We start from the raw sequence: 16490 nt of genomic DNA on the forward strand, positions 1-16490 counted from the left end.
TGCTCATGTGATAAAATGTATGTCACCTCCCTGGATGAGCAGAGCCGCGCATATGTCACGGAAAGATGGGGTATAACAACTTACACGGTTTTTTTCAGCGTTTGTGCTGCTTCTTCCGAGTCGCAGCCAAGAGGCAGCGTGTGGCGCTTCAGACACCTGCGCGCGTTTACAGTAAATAGACGGGAAAACGCGGATCGCGGGGCCCGAGGGAGGCGGCGGCGAGGGGCAGCGCTGCGCCCGGGAAACGCCGCCCCGGGAGCCCGCGGGCGCTGAGGCGGCTTCGGGGTCACTCGCGAGGAGGCGGCGGGAGGCGGCGACGCCGGATCGCGAGGGGGGGGCGCCCGTGACAGGGGAGAGCGCGACGAGGGCGCCCGTGAGGGGAGAGCGCGTGAGGAGAGCGTCCGTGAGGGGAGGGCGCGTGAAGGGGGGAGCGCGGGCGACGAGGGCGCCCGTGAGGGGAGAGCGCGTGAGGAGAGCGTCCGTGAGGGGAGAGCGCGTGAAGGGGGGAGCGCGGGCGACGAGGGCGCCCGTGAGGGGAGAGCGCGTGAGGAGAGCGCGTGAAGGGGGGAGCGCGCAACGAGGGCGCGCGTGAGGGGGCAGAGCGTGAGGAGAGCGCGCGCGGCGAGGGCGCCCGTGAGGGGGGAGCGCGCGCGCGACGACGGCGCTCGTGAGGGGGGAGCGCGCGAGGAGAGCGTCCGCGTGAGGGGGGAGCGCGTGAGGAGAGCGCGCGCGACGAGGGCGCCCGCGCAGCAGGGCATGAGGGGAGCGGCGGGCTCCGCCCGGAGGCCCCGCGGGCGTGACGCCCCCCGCCGCCTCGCCACAGGCAGCACCCGCGGGGCCGGGAGCGCGTAACGCCCGCGGCTTTGGGCCCCCTGCAGCTTTTCCCGGTAGTTTTTTTTACCGCGTGGCCGCTGCCGGCCCGAGGCGCGGGCTCCAGCGCCACCGCGGTCCTGCCCCCCGGGCGAGGGCCCACAGGCTCCTGCGTGGGGCCTCTTCCCACACGGGGAATGAAGTGATGTGGGAACCTACCGGCTATTTCCAGGAGCCTGAAATAAAGAGCAATGGCTGGTTGAAAATTACACCCCTGAGTCGCTTGAGAGGTTCTGAAAACTTGCCTCAATTAGACTGATCACAGCAGGAAAAAAATTGAAAACTGTTAATAAACACAGCACATTATGATAAACATTTTTTTGTTAGGTGCATGAAGTGAATTCATCGTGAAGTTTTTCTAAAAGAGCTGTGTAAAAGTTCATGCACCACAGAAGGATGAAAACTACAAGAGGACAAACAGGATGGATACACTGACTTTTTATAAATGTTTTGTAAACAAGGAAATGAATTCCAGCTGACATTTACCATACACCATTCATGTTTCAGGGATGAGAGTCGGGTATTAGACAAAAAAACTTTTTAATGGAAATGTTGATAGATTAGCTTTAATGGAACACCACAACACAGTAATTGAGTGAAGTACTCATTCTCTCAATTTTAGAATTATAATTACATTACTTCAACATTTTTAGACCACATTTATGTAGCAGTTACTTGCATACATTTTTAGCCCACACAGAATCAAACAACTGCATATTATGTTTGTTTCATAAAACAATCTGGGGCGGGGGGGGAAGATTGTATTTCCTTTTCTTTTATGATCCTGTTATTTAGAAAAATAGGCTAGCACAAGTGCCATGAGATAGCAATTTCTGAGGGCCTAGTGTTGTCAAAACTCCCACTGTTCAGATCTCAGAAAAAATATTGCAAGCAAGTCAAATCGTTATTTAAACCGTTATGGTTATAGCTGGCCAAAGTTTTAGACGTTTGAAAAATACATAAAAAGTATAAACAATGAGCTTTCTCCTTTTTTGAGCAGTTCCAATTTCAGCATCGTCTTTATACCTAGAGACTAAAGTTGTATTCCTAAAGCTAGTAATCAGTGTAACAAAACTGAAAGGGGACAATATCCAGTCAGTTAGTTTTCTGTATTTATCTGGAAATACCTATCTTTATCTTGGTATGGCCATATAAATCATGAAAAACATACAGATACACTTATAACACACACATAGATGGATGAAATTAAATGCCCAACGAGATTAAAACGTGCTTTAACTAATATGACATTCTCCCTCACTTCCAAACGCTCTCTGGTAGCTGCTGCCCCCGTTAGCCTGTCAATTCAGCATAGTCTGGGAATTGCCATCCCTTGCTCCTGAAGCATAAGCTGTTGGAATACAGAAAATGGATCTTTTTTTTTGATCATTCACCACAAGCAATATTAGGCTGAATGTGACCTTTTATTTCATTCCATTCCCATCTCTATGGTAAGCAGCTTCCCTGAGGAACTTGTCCATCACGTCCTCTGTTTCCTGTCAAAGTCACTTTGCAGAGTCCTATGGGACTTTGTCAGTCGTGTTGACAAGAACTTCTTCGATCTCCCCGTGGCTAATGATTTTGCTCGGAGAGGATGCAGGAATACCTTTCAGCAGCAGGATGCCTTCAGCTTCAGCAAGACAACCAGCACTTGCAAAGATCTTCAGTACAGGAACTACTACCCTGGTCCCAAAATTCACAGTGATGCAGGAAGAGATAAAAATGTTAGTCCTAAAATTGCACATAGCACTTCAAATAATTTGATAATTTCCTCAGGCACACAAAGCAGTAACTCAAGAAGAATAAATATGCTAATGAATGTATTTAGTCTTGGTCATTACATTTCATAAATATTTACTGTTCAGCCTTCAGAGTCCAGATTCAGGAGAATCAGTTAAAAAAACAAAAGAAAAAAGATGAAGGAAAATATCTTGCTCCACTGCGCCAATATAAAATACAGTCATTTCCTAAGGACCATGTCATGGTTCCTCATCACAATGTATGTGTTTTCCCAAAGTGTAAATTATGGAGTACCAGCCATGTAAGCCAAAGTATGTGGATTTACACTATAGGAGAGCTGGTCCCTGACTACAGTTTGTAAACTGCATTGTTTATTAGTACACTCTCGTTGAATGTCAGAATAGGATAGTTCAGACTATTAACTAATGACATAGGCAGGTCCATAGCATTCAGACATAGCAAAAGGAAGAGCCCACAAAGTTTACATCACATTTGAGAAAATAAAATACAACCCACTTTTGAAAAATACAAAGCTCATCATTTCGCTGTCAGACTATCAGCAAATTGGTTCAAATCTCCAGAAAGAACAAAACACGTTTAGACGCAGGCTATTCTAGTTCTTTTATTTTATAAAAGATACAAAATTAGCATGGTGTGCTATTGCAGAATGGGGATGCCATTTAGTAAATGTACTCCACCTTCACACTTTGTATTTTAGCTTGCGGTCATGAAACCTTAGGACAGTTGCATGATGGCACCGCAGTACAATATTCACAGTTGTGGTCTGAGAAGAAGACGGGCACAGCTATCCAACAATTAACATACATACAAAATAAGACAGCAACATCTCCTCGCATGGCTTGGTAGAACTGGCAACAGGCCTCCAGGTCAATATAAACTGCTTTCTTGCCAGATTCATGGCTCTATGTCATTTACTAAGGCAACAGTGGGTATGCCTAGCAAACATATAAAGGTGATTACTACCTTCCATAAGCAGTTAGCCAGCTGAAATGTGCTAACAAATGCATTAGCGAAAAGGACTCCTACTGCTCATGTTATAATTAAGTCATTTTCATCTCATTGCAGAGCTCAAACTCAATATAATTAAGAAATGATTAATTGTATTTGGAAATACAGTTTGTCCCTCAATTTCCCAGGCTCTTGGACTTCAGAAAGCTTCAATTCAACATTTTATTTATGGATTCTTTCAATTTCAGGTATTACACCTATATGCTGGATTCCAGCACTCACCCACCCACCCCAAGAAGTTAACAGAGCTGTATGGTTTTGAAAAGCCGGTCGCTCATTTGAGGCCCAAAAAGAGACGGAACAATTGAGACTCAACAGTCTTGGCCTATGCAACAACAATCATCTGCTTGTCCTACAGTGAATGAGCTATGTTCAAGCAGCCTGTCTCCTCAATCAAACAGAAACACTGTCATCGTGGAACATCTTGGGAGTGTTAAGTAGTCATCTGACTACTGCTTACATGTTGTTTCTCTATCTGGTCCATTTTAAACTTTAATATGGTTTTCTACCAGATCTACGCAGTTGTCCCATCTGAGCTTCCAGATAACTCCTGCTGCATTTTTCACAACGCTGCTTGCATCAGACCAATTTTAAAAACTGGATAATCTCAGAGGACAAGCAGTGCCAGAAGGGGGAGGTCTGAACGCACTCTCAAATAGGTCAGTAGCAATAAGCTACTAAAGGAGCTAATCTAGCCTCACACATTTCTTATCACATGGAGTTTTTCTCTACACTTCCTAGCATGAATCATCCTTTAAGATTTTTTTTTGTTACTGTGTTTAAATTATTCATTCATTAGTCTCCTGCAAGATTATGCAAGGATAAAGCTAAAATATCATCCAGTTAAGATCAGAAGTCTCTCTGAAGAATAGAAATAGTATGAAAAACTGGAGTACATTATTCCAAAATTTAGAATCACGCAGAACAATTACAAAATAGAGAGAGAGAGAAGGATACCAAAACACCAGGATTACTGTCAAATTCATTAACACATTTTCTTAGTACAAGTGCTTGTCCTTTTATGTATCATCTTCCAACTGAAATGAGTGGGATAAATTTTCACACTTGGGCATGCCATGATATTTCTGTCATGTCAAATACTGGATATGCAACTTGTAAGTCAAGCTTCACTTTTTAGATGCATGTTTTAGTCTTAACCTTTTTAAGCAACTTTTTACTTAAAAAAAAAAAAAAAAAAAAGTTTCTTGCCACTTCTCTAGCCCACAGGGTTGGAAAGGACTTCATTGTCTAGTCCAATTAGTCAGCTAATAATAGCATTTCCTTCAATCCACAGAAACTTTATTTCGCCTTTTGCTGAATTCCTCTAGCAACAGTGATTCAAGTCTCTCCCTAAAATCAAATAATGTTCTCATTAAAAGCTGAACATAATGTCATCTTTGCTTTTAAAGCCCTTGCGCTAGGGCATTAAATACAGAAGTCTTCCGGCACTTGACAAGAGCGTATGGATTTGTTCAAATTTCCCTTCTCAAAGTCTTCCATAGTGAAAACAATTATGCTTATACTCATCATAAGTACTTACTTGCACCTTTTAACACTATGATTTCAGTGGCTCTATTTGTAGAGTGTGATACTATTCAGCCTCAATAAGAGTATCAAATCTGGTTTGGGATTATCTGAATTTTAAATAAATAGTTTAAAATAAAACTATCCTGTTGCAGTGTGTGTAACAAAAGGAGGGAAAGTATATGAGATTCTCTTTCTTGAGAGCTTTACTTAAATTTTATCAATTCCCCTACAGATTTCCTTTTCTGTTCAGAAGCCGAAGAAAAGAAACAACTGAATAATCCAGTTGTTTCAATTGAATTGAAAATATGCACTTAAATATATGCACTTTAAAACTTGTATTGAGGAATGTCTTTACAACCCAAAATAATCATGCTGGCATTGTTATAACAACCAACCATTTCTAACACAGCAATCAGGACTGAAATAATTAACACTGTTGACCCAAACTGAGAATAGTAACCCTACTCAGCTACCAGAATTGACCTTCATTTTTGTAGGACAAAATCTCTATCCTACAGAATTAAGCTGTGAAGTAACCAAAACCCAGATGCTTGCATCTCCCTTGATAAGACGAAAAGCAACTGGTTGACTTGAGAAGGATCTCTTCGTAGCAACAAGGACTATTTTTGGTTTGTTGCTCTGTTTTCCCTTACTGGATTCTTAGTCTCTAGAGATTACATCACCAATTCACAGGAGGACGCTATTTCCAAGGTTACATCTGTTTCTCCATGATTTTCACATTCCCTTAAGTAGTATGATTCCTTAATCTTATGTAAAGGATTTGCGGTCTTCTCTTCTTCCAGCTGTGCATATTAAATTCTCTTTCCTCAGTGAGATGGTACCAGTAAAGTTTTGATAATATCCATGGAAATTCTGATGGCAATAAAGATACACTGTGTCAGTGAAACTCCAGACAGATACATTTTCATCTGTAAAAGCAGGGAAAACAGGTTTTAGAAAAGCATTTATTAAGAGGTAAATCAATAGCTATTTGCTCTTGTTCTGAAGCTACTTTAAGAGTTGACCCAATCTTCCTTCCATAGATAATCCTTGGAGATGCTATTTTTCAGTAAAAAATCTTTAGATACAACTAATGTCTTATTTTACACCAAGTCTGACTATCACACTCATGATATGTTAATAGAGGACAGAAGACATCACTCAGAAGTCTTAATCAACATGCTCTTAAGAAACTCTGGAGCAGTGTTAAGTCTAACCCTGCAGATCATTATTTTTCTTGAAAAATGCGTAAGTGTTGCATAGTATTTGTAACAGACAAGAAAAACATATTTATTTGTAGAACCAAAGTGTATAATGTGCAATAGATACCACAAACTCAGAACATTTTTTCTTTGTCTGTAGTTGGATGTTGTACTCACGACTGTTCATTAGAACGATCACCCAAACTGCTCCTGAAGAAGTGTCTCCATTATTTTAATACCCTGAAAAAAGCACAAATAAATGCCAGTTTTACACACAACTTAAGTATTTCATACACTAGAAGGAATATCCACACAAAGTACCAGTAAAGTCTCCTAAAAAATGAAGCATTTTATGATCCAGTCCTAACTCAGTATAGTTCTCCCTACTGCCTGGAAGCCACAGAGAATGCTTTTATGGCACAGATGTTTCCAGAGGGAAGCTGGAGGGGACAAGAGACTGCTGCAATTTGCAGGCAGAGCTTTGTTCCATGTTACAACAGAGCATCGGATTTGGTCACACGTTTTATTCCAGTTCTTCTACCAGTTCGTTCGGACCAAGCCATCTCCCCTTTCACCTGGATATACGGAGATATCATCACTTGTATTCTTTGTAAGCAATTTGGTCTCTGAGGATGAAAGCTCTACATAAAAGCCAGTTATAATTATTTGTAATGAAGCAAAGGAACATTGAAAAAGGTCACAAATATCGTAAGAGGACCATGAGTATATTTCTTCTCCAGAAGTGATCTGTGAAGGAAAGAGGAACTACAAAATAATAAGCTGCTATTAAAGCAAAATAAAGGATGAATCTAGATTTTTTCCTCACTGCAGATTAGTCCCAGTTTCTAGAACATGAACTAGTCATCAGCTAGCAACAGCTCAAGTGCAGACTACCAAACTATTTACAATAAAGCAGCCATTTAAAAAACTGGGGGAAGCTTGGTTCGTGCCAACAGTTCTTCTCATATCAGAGCTAGAAACTGCTCCAGAGCAAGACACATGTGAGTCTGACAGCTGAAATGGGGTTTAATCGATCAAGCGGAATCTTTCAACCATAAGCAATATTCTGTTTATTCAAACTTTTATCAGTAGTAGTCGAATGCTCTTCTGTCCCAAATCAAGTCACCCCCTTGGACAGTTAACATGTCATGGTTGATTATGCGTAACTTTTCATCAACTTCTTCACAAATGGAAGAGAGCAAACGGACTTCAGTGAATGCCCTGCCTGATAATCAGTACAGGTTGTTGTAGTTTGGGATTTGTTCTAGTAGAAGCTGGGCGGTGGAACAAAGAGGACAAAAGCAAAATGCTTTGAAGATACTTGCACTTGGCTTCTGCAATAATGGCAGTAAAAACTCACACTAAAGTATTTATCTTTCCACTACATCCTGGCAGTCAATTCTGTTATCTCTATTTTCTAAGCAGAGAACCGCAACAATGGGGAAAGAATGGTGATAATTTCTCTAGAGGGAAAAACACAAAAAACTGCTTAACAGTTAGGTTGGTAAATGCAAACTGAATAGCTCGAGGTCAAGTCCCAGGCAAAGTACACAGCCTGTAACTTCTCTAAAAAGATTAGCAGGCCAAGAAAAAGGCTGTCACCCTGTTCATCCTGTATATAAAAAGACTTATGGAAGTGTGCAGAAGTTACAGACTGTTTTGTCTCCACTTAATCTCATTGTGAGTTATTTAATTCACTTCATCCAGTTAGCTCAGTTTAGAGCATCTCTCTCTCTCCTCATGGAGATAAATTCTTAAGCGAGGAGCTCCCTTTCCACCAGCATCCCAGAGGTATTCATAAATTCTGAACAATGCCTTTATTTAACAAAATGATCAGCTGTACAGTTTTTCTGCTGTATCAACATAGAGAGGCATTTCATTCTTGACAGTTTCTAAGTATTATTTTTCTTTATCTTGAAACGAATTCAAGTTGAAGGTTCACTACAAAGTGAGAGAAAGTTTCGGTTTCGTGAAAAGCAAAAAATATTGTCCATTCCCCGTCCCCTGCTTTTTGGTTCTGCCTGTGTACTGAAATTCTAATCATTTGCCAAATCGTACCATTAATCTTTGGTCAAATCTTGTCAACATTCAACTGAAGGAAGCTTGGAGTTTAGCTATAACCTGTGTGGGGGATAAGACTTACCCTAGTATGTTCTCTGTTTAACAGGATAAAAGAAAAAGGATTTCTCAGTTTGAGTCACCATGAGGCCAAAAAAAAACCAATTAACTTTTAAGAGTTCAGGAGCACATCTTTCCACAACTCTACATAAAAATTGGATATTTTATATCTATAAAGAATAGTTCATCTTTCATGGCTATTCTCTGCATAAGGCAATAAGCCAACTACCTTAGTCTATCAATCTAAATCAAACATGCCACTGTTGACAGAATAAAGCACTAATTGACATAAGTGAAGACTCAGAGGTTTGCCTGGGGAATTTAAAAATGTTATTTATTGAATCAATTATGTTCGCAGTGGGACAACTGTTCTTCTTTTTTTCTCCTCATAGCACTTCAGACTTTTAAGCAACGTTGAGGAAGAAAAGGGGAATGAGGGGGGGAAGCTACTAAATGAATAAAAATACAGAAGGGCAGGTACAAGTCATTACCCAGTATCTTTTCAGTGAGGAACAACTAAATCAAAGACTAATCAATATATTTCTTTCAACTAAAGTTCAAACACTTATATCTCAGCCCCAGGAGATCAGGCTTAAAGGAGCTAAATTTATACTACTTAAAGTGCAATGATGCACTTGAAATGCAGAACAAACACTGCCTACCCATTAAACTCTCCACCTTTACAGCTACAACTTAAAAGCTTATCTGATTGCCAAGCCATAGGACAGTTTTATTTTTCAAAGGTGGAGGTATCCTGCTACTGTAGGAAGCTATCCTGCTGAAAGTGTCTACATATTTCTGTACCTATCGACATAATACCCCACAGTACTCAGATGTGCAGGAGTCCCGTGGATTCCCAGGTCAGCAGCATGTACTTATAGGTAACAACTTCTCTACTGAGTGCCAGCTTGTCCCCTCACATTGCTACCTCCTACTTTTTCCTTGTACCCTCATCTCACCTGAGCGTCTCTGAACACCTGGACGGAGAAGTGCTCTCCTGGCAGGTTCAGGAGATAAAGTAGGAAAAATGGTTAGGCTTTGAAACTCTTAACATCCTTACTTTTTCCAACCGCTAATAATACCAGGCGCAAGTAAAACATGCCTTTTTGATCAAATGGTTAAGAAGAATGCAAGTCAGGTTCCGGACGATGATTAAGCACTAATGAATTGTTCTATAATTCCTTCTCCAATACAGAAAAAAAAGCCATTCATCAAAAGGGTAAAGTGACTATCCTTAGTAAGAGATTGAAGATGATCACATTTCTGCCACGTGCCATTCAGTTGGCTCTATACAATGGACAATTCTGTATGAATAAGTCTTCCATTTAGCCCTACCTTTGCGAATACAGTAAACCAACCACAAGGGAAGCTTGGAGAACGTTTATGAAGCATTGTCATTCATCCAACGTATATTATTTTAAACCTTTCAAATAATGTCTTTAAATTACTATTTAAACAGAGTTGGGTAAAAGTGCCTTTCAAAACTACTCTATGGCCAAGCCACAAAAGAAACCCCAATCCAGAGGCTTAAAAGAAATCACAGGCATAGATTCAGCTGCTACCTGAGGAAGACGGTTTTTTACACAGGGGGAAAAAACAGATAGGTCTGCATATTTCTCCGTCAGATCTGTTTTGTTTGGATTTTTCTTCTTCACAGATCGGCAGACGTAGCCAAAATTATTACAGAATTTCTAATGCAGCACTGTACAGACACTGTGAGCTAGTTTATCTGCTAGCTCTGCACTGTCATAAACTTGCAAGACATGTAAGGTTTCACTGCTCCATAATGACTGCTTGCAGTAGCATAGCTGTCTACCTTTTTTTTCTTTCTTTCTTTTAAAGCAGCAACAAACTGATCTTACAGTTTATCAAGAATAAGCAAATGAACAAATCCTCATGATGTGGTCTGAAATGCATTGCCAGCCGCACCTCCTGGGGCACAGATTCCAAAATCAGATTCTACAGCAGGAATGAGAGATTACAACTGTCAACTGCCCCTTGAAAATGGAGAGTCTCAGAATGATGTTCCAGAAAGGATTTAGAGTGCTGCCCAAACCCTGCACTTGAATACCCACTGACTTCAGTGGGAGAAAAGATAGGACACTACTAAGGAGAAACACAAAGCAAAAAAACAAACAAAAAAACCCAAAACCCAACTACCTTTAAAAATATTGACCACTTGGACCACATGAATAATTAAAGAATGGCATAAAGCATGATTTGAACTGTGGACTTTTAAGTTCATCTAAAAACTAGATTTCTCCATTAGATACTAAAAATGATAAACAAAGGTAAATGTAGGCTCATTATAGTCTTGCACTAGGTAAGATCATGATCCCAGCTGTGAAAATGCCATCTTTCCAGGGACGTACTTACACTTTACTTACACTTTCATTCATCTGATAAACAAGATACACACTGGAAAAAAAAAAAAAAACCCTCATTTATCTTCTCATCAAAAGGGTTTACTTAAGTATTCCATCCAGTGATTTCTCTTGCTCCTCTTCAGCAGATATAAATTTATAAAAGCCTACAAGGAACAACCTGAACCTCCAAACCTCTCCAAGGCACAAACTTCCAGAAAATAAGATTCCACATAACTTCATTTCCTGAGGAATGCTTCAGCAGACATTGCTGCTAAACCTAGTTTATCAATATGACATGACTTCCAGAAACTAAAGGCCTTTGAACACTAATTCCTTTGGGATGCAGCACCGGATAACTGGATAGCTTTTATCCTCTTTCATAATTCTTATTGAAAGACAGAATTATTGAGGTATATAGAACTGCTACAGGGAGATTGACTGCAGCTATTGTAAATGTATCAAGCTGCCAAAAAAATCTAACATTATTGGAGAAAAATGTGTGACATGATATAAATTCATGTTGACTACTTGACTATTTCAGTGTAAAGGTGGTACAGAACTGCAAATTATTATTACATTATTAGCTGGTAAAATGGGACATTAGGAAGAAAAAGCATTTCAATGCCATGGGGAAATCAGGAATAAGAATGAATTACAGAAATTGATGCAGTCATACCTGCTGTATTTTAAAAACCTATTTGCAATAAATCTATTACCATAATAAACCATAATTACCATAAAAACTAAATCCATTTTTGTTCTGCTTATTCTATGTAAACAAAAGAAAAGATCAAGTATTTTTTCCAATAGTTAAAAGATTTAAAGAATCCAAATCTAAAACACCAATTTAAGTCCAAATGATCTGGCAATTTTAGAAGATTTAGAATATAATCTTAGGAAGAAATTCAAGCAATAAGTAAACCTACCTTCTTCACACCTTGTTTTAGAAATGATTGAGCAAAAGCTTCCAATACACAGTTGAGCAAACCTGCCCCTGTAACTGATATTCTGCCTTTCTGTGTGAAGTCTGTCCTACAAAACAGGAAAATAACACCATTTTATTTCTGTCTACTTAGTAAATATTAAATGTAAACTCTACTTCAGAAAGTTGTTGTTTTGATACCTGACTATTAATCTGTTGCACTCATATACTTTGTATGACAGTCTCAAAAACAAATTAAGGATACATGGTCCAGGGAAAAATACTACAGGATAAGTACAGCTTTAGAAGAACACATTTAATGTGGAAAACACACCATTATCAACAGCTCACTCTCCAAACGGAAAGATGCATTAAAGGGAGCTCCACAGGGATTGACCAGCAGCCCAGCACTACTCAGCATCCTCTTAAAGGCTGGATATCGGAGTCAGGTGCGTGCCGCAGCCCTCATCTGTAGATGAACCCAAGTGGGAGGGATAAAAGTCACATTGAAGACATGCTAAGAACCCAACACCATCCTAGCAAATTCACCCTGAAGGGAGAGGATTCAGTAACCAGCAGTGCAATTTGTTCCAGTTAGCCAAGAGCAAAGACTTTGGGAGGGTAAATGGTCAACTGCTACAGGATCCGGCATAAAGGGAGCTGGGAACTGTTGGGGCTCTCAAGCTCAAAGGCTGTTCAGTACTGCCATGCTCATTGCTGCTGAGGAAAAGACAAACGTACTGAGACGTAGAAACAGCAGTGTGACGGGAGGATGCGTCGCAATCCTCCCCCTGCAATCAGCACTGCTCAAGGTTCAGCGGGACACAAGGGCTTCAAGAAAGATGTGAGCGACCTGGAAAAGCCCAAAGAGCACAGCAACAAAAACAGAAGTCGAGAAGACATCACATATGAGGCAAGATTGAATCAGCAAGGTGGCTTAGCCTAAAGAAAACAGAAGGAACACAACAAGCAATCTTCAAATACAAGACTACTGCAGAAACAGTAAGCTAAATTTATAGAGTTTAAGCTAAATTTATATAGTTTATCTAAAGAGTCCTCAGGAAGTCATTCCTCTCAGCCTAGGTAGGGACAGTGATAACAGCGAGATCTGACATGAATGCCTTCCCACCGCTGGCACTGAAGCACACGTCGGCCTGGCACCATCGGTACTCGCGGTGGGCCAGGACTATGTCTTTATCGATGCAATTTCGTAAGAAGGAAAACGCATGGCGTTCAAGTGAAAGGCACAGAGAACAAGAGAAGTTCCCTCCCCAGCCACAGAATGGATGACAGCAGTAAAAACCCACCATTAAACTTAGTTACCCTGGTTGGGATTTATTTATTAATTTTGCTGTTTCACCATTCTAAGAGACAAAAAAGGGACGCTCAAGGAAAATATTGATCTCTGATTGATTTTCGTAGCACACAGCTGGCAGTGCTGCATCATTACAACACCGTCAGAGAGAAGTCTATTAATGAGATCCAGCTACTAAATTATTGACTAGTTAAGTACAGCAAATTTTGTCTAATTGTTTTCATGACGGGAGTTTAATTAAAGTGTCTTTAGTATAAAAAGTCTAGCAGTATTCCCGTTCAGATAGTGTCAAGGAGAGTTTCCGAAGCCTGCATGGCTTTCGAAAGTAAATTAAAAGTCACATTAAGTGCAAGTTCCTTCAACAGAGGGAGCTTTTCTATGGGAACCTTTTTTTAATTCCTTATCTCTAGTTTAAGACAATTTTGACCACTACTCATGCACCATATGCTTTTCTTGCATCAGGGAGACATTTTCTAGTCCTGTGCCCACTACACGATGGAAAAAAGAAAACTTCAGATCTCTCAGGCTTGTACGTATAAAGGAAAGGGCTCAGCGATAAAGGAAATCTGTAGACAATTATGGGATACAAAAATGAAACAGCAAAGAATTCTACTGCAGGGGAACCAGTAAAATCAAACAGAGGGATGGCAAATGGCACTGGAGACAAAACGCAAGCCATATGGGATTTTCCAGTGCTGAAAGACAGGTAAAACTTGCCTAGATACACAGAAACATGGAAGTTGCATACTGGCATATAAGTCCAGCAAGTAACAGCAGGAGTTTTGCCACAGACTTTTCCCTAAGATCTGGGCAATATGTACAGAAAAATCTTCGCAATATCCTTCCCTTTACGGTCAGTGCAGAAATTGCTCAGCTCAGCTGAGCAATTGTGTGGAAAGTAAGACCATACCTAAAGTATGTAAAGCAATTTCATAGGCTAAGTGTATGCAAATTAGTCTAGAAACGTTCATTAATCCAAGCATGTGAACATGCAACTACAGGAAGAGGCTGACGAGGTTCAGATTGGTTTGATATATCAGTAGTGAAAATACAGCAGTACAGCAAGGCCAGCACGGAGGCACCAAGCCCGACGATCTCTTTGCTAGCACAGTATACACGGCCAACGGACCAACCTTTTTTGTGCCGTCACAGATGGCATACACCAGATAGATCAAAATAAAAAGGAGAAAAATGTATTAACTAATTATCCAAAACTGTAACATAGGAGAAATGTCTTCCTCAGCCCAGCTGCTCACCAGCTTATCACCTGAAGCACAAGGCTTAACAGTCCATGTAATTTTGGTTATGTTTGCACTGCAAATTTATACAGCTACATGGCATTTGCAAAGACAAAGAGCAGGGTGACAGCATTTGTGTTTTAGTCCCTTTTAATTTAACAGATTACGGAAGCACAGCTTCCAATACCCTGTTTACCTTTAGAGTAGCTAGAGCTGAAGAAAAAAATCATTGCTTTGATGCTGAACGAAGACTAACATTCTAAAAAAACAAAACAAAACCCCAAAAACAAAAACAAAACACAGGAAAAAAACCCAACCCCCCCCCCCCCCCGAAGTTTCACACCGAGTTGCAGGCTCAAAAAAAATTTTTTTTTTTTTTTTTAGTATGGAGAATACAAAAGCAAAGCCTGACTGTGTGTTGAACCAGGTACTTTGAATTACATCCAGTAATTAACTTTATAACATATCATCCATCTGAAGTTAGGGTAATTCATATCAGCAATAAAGTTCACATTTTAATAGCAAAGGTAATTAGCCACTGTTACAACTTTACTAAGGCAAAGGTGGTTGTAGAGGATGTTAAATAACTGGCTTTTTTTTTTCTTTTTAGACAGCAAGATTCAATGTTTGGCTAAAACAGGAATTAATTCAAGGAAACCCATTAAAAAGTGTCATGAAGGAGGTCAGCCAAGACGATAATATAGGTACTTTCTCGCCTCCTAACATACAGATATACTTCATCATGCCTTTTCAATGACTTAAAATTTATTTCTGGTAATATTTGTTTGCTACTAGATACCTTCCAGACACTTACAGCCTCTGCTTGGAAGCACCCACAATAATTCACTTTGAAAGAATATGTAGCACTTGGCACCACTGCGTTCATATTTATTTGAGACAAAATAACTGTCTAATTTTGAGAGGAAGAACTCTGCTGTGGTTAAATGGGCTGGTTGCAACTCAGGAAACATCAGTTCAATCCCCCAGTTCCATTAAAGACATCAGGAAGGTCACAGTCTCCCTTCCATGAGCTGCAGTTCTCTAGCTGAAAAAAAGAGAAATGACATAACTCCCCACTTCAAATTGGGTAACCTAATTCATATCCTGTGGATGAGGTCCCACCTAATGCAAGCCACTGGTCCCAGCAGGGACTGGGTTCCTGGGGTGAATTCCCACAGCATATTGGTCTAAATTCATAGCAGCTGTGCTCAAGTCAGCAGTTTAAGATAGTTACAACTTCATCCGACATGCACAGAAATATTCTGGATACGCAACAGCACGATCAATATCAAATACGGCATCCCACCACCAGCACCCAGGGAGCTGGGCAGGAAGAGCAGCAGTCCTGCAGCCATCCAAAACAGTAACTCTCTCTCTAACCCCTCTGGCATAAGATCTGTTTGAAGAGACACCGAACTAATCCAAACGCTGTGGGCTGTAATGCACTCCAGGGAACACCCAGTAAGGTTGTCTGCAGCCCAGTTTGAACCATCCAGGGCTCACAAACCTCTCTGAGCTACCAGCTCTCTTCTCTGCTCGAAGATGCCAGTGTCTGTCTGCATCCACTGCTGAACCAGTTACACACACCAGAGGTGCTGGGGGACGCAAAGGCAGTCAACCTGCTGGAGGAGCCGATCAAGATTCAGGCCAGCAAAGCAGCACTCTGCTTTCATTCATCAGTATCTTAATAATGTTACATTAAAGCTAATTAAACAAACAAATATCCTGCTACAACATGCGCATGGTGCCTGGCTGACATGCGGGGTTTTGATGTTCTCCTCATGCTGTTAGTGCCCTGAGAAGTTTCACAAAGTTGCTATTGAAAACTACTCAGCAGTGCTTAGTAAGGGAAAAACAAAAACACCTTTTACAGGAGGTTTCTATCTTTACTCAGGTTACCCTGTCTCATAATGCTGCTCTCTCTTCAGGGGCATAAGGTATAATTTTGCCACTAACCAGGAAACTTGAGTTTCCTCATTGCATGTTTTCTTATTTCTCTCCGGTGCCACTGTACATCATTAATGTTATGTCCTTTGCATAATTCCTGCATCAATTCAAATGTCAACATCCCAACATGTACACTACAGGAAGCTGAAACTTTCATGCATGACCTGCTTGTTTTGGCAGCTAGCATTTGTTAAATAGGGTTCTCTCTATAACGTT

At 40.6% G+C, this 16490-nt stretch overlaps 1 protein-coding gene across 6 annotated transcripts in view; it reads right to left on the reverse strand.

The window, feature by feature from the left end:
- Positions 1–3218: 3218 nt before the first annotated feature.
- Positions 3219–16490, reverse strand: part of PRELID2 (PRELI domain containing 2) — a 64988-nt gene continuing 51716 nt past the window's right edge. For 5 of the 6 annotated variants that reach the window (XM_064521194.1, XM_064521192.1, XM_064521190.1 and 2 more), the window contains 3 exons: positions 11779–11884; positions 6546–6608; positions 3219–6095 (listed from right to left, as the gene is read on the reverse strand). In XM_064521194.1, coding sequence (XP_064377264.1) covers positions 6564–6608; positions 11779–11884 — 151 coding nt within the window. In that variant the 3' untranslated portion in view covers positions 3219–6095; positions 6546–6563. The remainder of the gene's footprint in view (positions 6096–6545; positions 6609–11778; positions 11885–16490) is intronic. The other variant, XM_064521191.1, reaches the window with a different exon arrangement.

Source organism: Dromaius novaehollandiae, chromosome 15 (genome assembly GCF_036370855.1).
Source record: "Dromaius novaehollandiae isolate bDroNov1 chromosome 15, bDroNov1.hap1, whole genome shotgun sequence".
Classification (NCBI taxonomy): Eukaryota; Metazoa; Chordata; class Aves; order Casuariiformes; family Dromaiidae; genus Dromaius; species Dromaius novaehollandiae.